General features: G+C 38.0%; 1 protein-coding gene across 1 annotated transcript in view; it reads left to right on the plus strand.

The window, feature by feature from the left end:
• LOC104985920 (olfactory receptor 10C1-like) overlaps nt 1-1,932 on the plus strand; it is a 5,622-nt gene extending 3,690 nt beyond the window's left edge. The window contains exon 2 of the mRNA XM_010836312.1: nt 1,876-1,932. Within this exon, the coding sequence (XP_010834614.1) occupies nt 1,876-1,932 (57 nt within the window). The remainder of the gene's footprint in view (nt 1-1,875) is intronic.
• The last annotated feature ends 1,233 nt before the right edge of the window (nt 1,933-3,165 follow it).

Consider the following 3,165-nt stretch of genomic DNA (forward strand, 5'->3'; position numbering starts at 1 on the left):
ATTGGAGTTTCAGCTTTAGCATCAGTCCTTCTAATGAACACCCAGGACTGATCTCCTTTAGAATGGACTGGTTGGATCTCCTTGCAGTCCAAGGGACTCTCAAGAGTCTTCTCCAAAACCACAGTTCAAAAGCATCAATTCTTCGGCGTTCAGCTTTCTTCATAGTCCAACTCTCACATCCATACATGACTATTGGAAAAACCATAGCCTTGACTAGACGGACCATTGTTGGCAAAGTAATGTCTCTGCTTTTTAATACGCTATCTAGGTTGGTCCTTCCAAGAAGTAAGCATCTTTTAGTTTCATGGCTGCAACCACCATCTGCAGTGATTTTGGACCCCCCAAAAATAAAGTCTGACACTGTTTCCACTGTTTCCCTATTTCCCATGAAGTGATGATACTGTTATTCAAATTTTTTTGTCACTATCTAGTTTTTAAATTATGGGGTTTTTTGTCCCAAATTTTCCTGCTTTCCTCTGTATTGAATGTACAGTATACTGCTTTGATTAAATTCCTATTCTATTCCCATAAATAATCAGGTCCTAATTTCAGGACACTGATGGTCTGAATCTAGAAGGTATATTAGTACATTCTAGACTGAATAGGAATATATCTAGAAAGGAATATACCTAGACATTTTAAACACAGATATTAAATATCACTGTCCAAGTAGAAGCTGAGCAATTATATTGGTATTCTGTGCCTGAAAAACATGAATGTATGTTCTCTCCTGGTGAGAAGTGAGAATGATTATACATGGGACACTGTGATAACCATAGATAAGAGGACATTCACTACAGGAGACTGACCAAAGGGTCACAGGCACAACCTGTTCAATAGCAGAAACTCTCCCTGCCAAAGCTGACCCTTAGTTGTCTCTGCACACATAACAAATGCTTCAATGTGTGTGGGTGCATGTGGACCTGCACGTGCACTCACACACACAAACACAGACCAATTCAACAGCTGCCCATCATCACACAGCATCTGATCTCTTCTATTGTTTTGACTGCATATTAAAACACCTTAGTGTTCAAGATACACAGGTAACAACAATTTCTTTAAAATTTTTATTCAGAACAATAAATACTTCCCAATATTACATTTTAAAAAAAAACACTCAGCAAAACCACTTAGAGAAGAATTTGCTGTTACTATTTATTATCTAACTATGCAAAACCCCATGCTTATGCCTGAAGTAGTTTCTGGATATTCTGAATCACCAATTCTCCTGGATTCCAGAAAAAAGCTGAATTCCCAGAAAAGCAGATGAAAGAAATCTCTTTCCCAAATTGTGTGCCATTTTAATGCTTGAGCTTCAAAGCAGCTCCTCCCATAGGTCACACTTTAAAAGACTAATTTCCACACACATCACAAGAGACATATCAGTACTGAAGGTTGGTTTGGAAGAATGTGAGAGACTCGAAAACAGCATCTCAAATAATGCTCTATTGTATAATATACAGAAGGAAAAGATGTGTTCAGAACTTTAGTTTAAGTAGCAGAAAGTTGTGAATACCAATGAGATGCTCTCAGTATATGCCTGCTTCTTGGAGACGTGCCCAGCACCATTCCCTTGTGTTAAGACTATGTGACGTCACTTCCAAGGTTCAAACTGATTTTAAGTAGCAGAAATCTTCATGAATCACTATCTCCACAGACCATCAAAATGATAAAACCTGATATCACATTTTATCTCCACTGATCATGAAAATGATAACACCTGATATCACATTTATCACTGTATGCTTTTTAAGGTATAAAAGCATTTTTTAAAACATGTGATAAAGTTGATACCATATGCATTGCAACTATTTGTTTTAAACATGTGACATGCATGGAGTGGAGTTTGCTTTGCTTGTTTATCCATTTCAGAATAGACCAAAGGTGAAGGAAGGAGGCTCTTTAAATTCTAAAGAAGACAGCAAATGAGTCAATAATAGTTGGGTTACTAAAAAGTTAGGAGGACTTGCCTGGTGGCTCAGATGGTAAAAAATCTGCCTGAAGTGCACGAGACCCAGGTTCAATTCCTCAGAGGGGAAGATCCCTTGGAGAAGGGTAGCAACCCATTCCAGTATTCTTGCCTGGAGAATTTCATGGAGAGAAGAGCCTGGCAAGCTACAGTTCATAGGGTCACAGACACGACTGAGGAACTAACACCACACACACACACACACACACACACACACATGATTTGGAACATCCCTCAGCCACCTCCATGTACCTACCTGTAAGTATGGCAGAGAAAGGAGGATGCAAGGCCAGTAGAAACATTGCATTGGCATCCCTGATAGCTCAGTGGGTAAAGAATCCGCCTGCAATGTTGTAGACCCCGGGTCAATTCCAGGGTCAGGAAGATCCTTTGGAAAGGGAAAGGCTATTCACTCCAGTATTCTGGCATGGACAAGGTTTACAAAGAGTCTGTCATGACTGAGCAACTTTGACTTTCACACTTTTCACTACAAAACTGTGGGCTCCAAATAGATTTTCCTTCTATAGCTCACACAATATGGGAAAGGAGGGCTATAAGCATATCAAAATAAAATGAAGGTGTTGAGGGTACTTCAAAGAGAATTACTGCAAAATTTTGAATGTCTGTTAAAGTAAATACTATCCATTGGTCTACAGAGTCTACTTTGTGCTGGTTCTATTGATATCAAAAAAGACATGAGCAGTCACTGTGCATCTGAGAAACTTAAAGAAAATTAATATGGAAAATACCCATATAATTCAATAATTGTTTGAAGTGCCAGGTGTAAATCCATTATAAATATTGGGTTTTATCCATTAAATTTGAGTGATGAAACTAGCAGCAATAGATGACCTCTGGGAAATGTATTCAAATAATGAAAACCAAATTTACATTGAATGTTCATCACTGTTATTGAACAAATTCCTCTTGGGATGAATTAAATTGTGCACTGGATGCAATCCCTATGGTCTCTAGTCAGAGTAGAAATACTTCCAGTTCTATAACCATACTATAATTCGGAATTGTCAGGAGTCTAGAAGACTGACAAGGAAAGGGAAGTTTTTCTTGTGGTTCTCGGTATGTTCTCCCATTCAAATTTCTGTAAAATTATACTGAGGATATAAAAAGGACATTCTGGTGGTTTTGATTTCCATGGATTTTAGCTGCCAATTATGATTTTATCATATTCAAAT

The sequence above is a fragment of the Bison bison genome, unplaced genomic scaffold (genome assembly GCF_000754665.1).
Source record: "Bison bison bison isolate TAMUID 2011002044 unplaced genomic scaffold, Bison_UMD1.0 scf7180017864062, whole genome shotgun sequence".
NCBI lineage: Eukaryota > Metazoa > Chordata > Mammalia > Artiodactyla > Bovidae > Bison > Bison bison.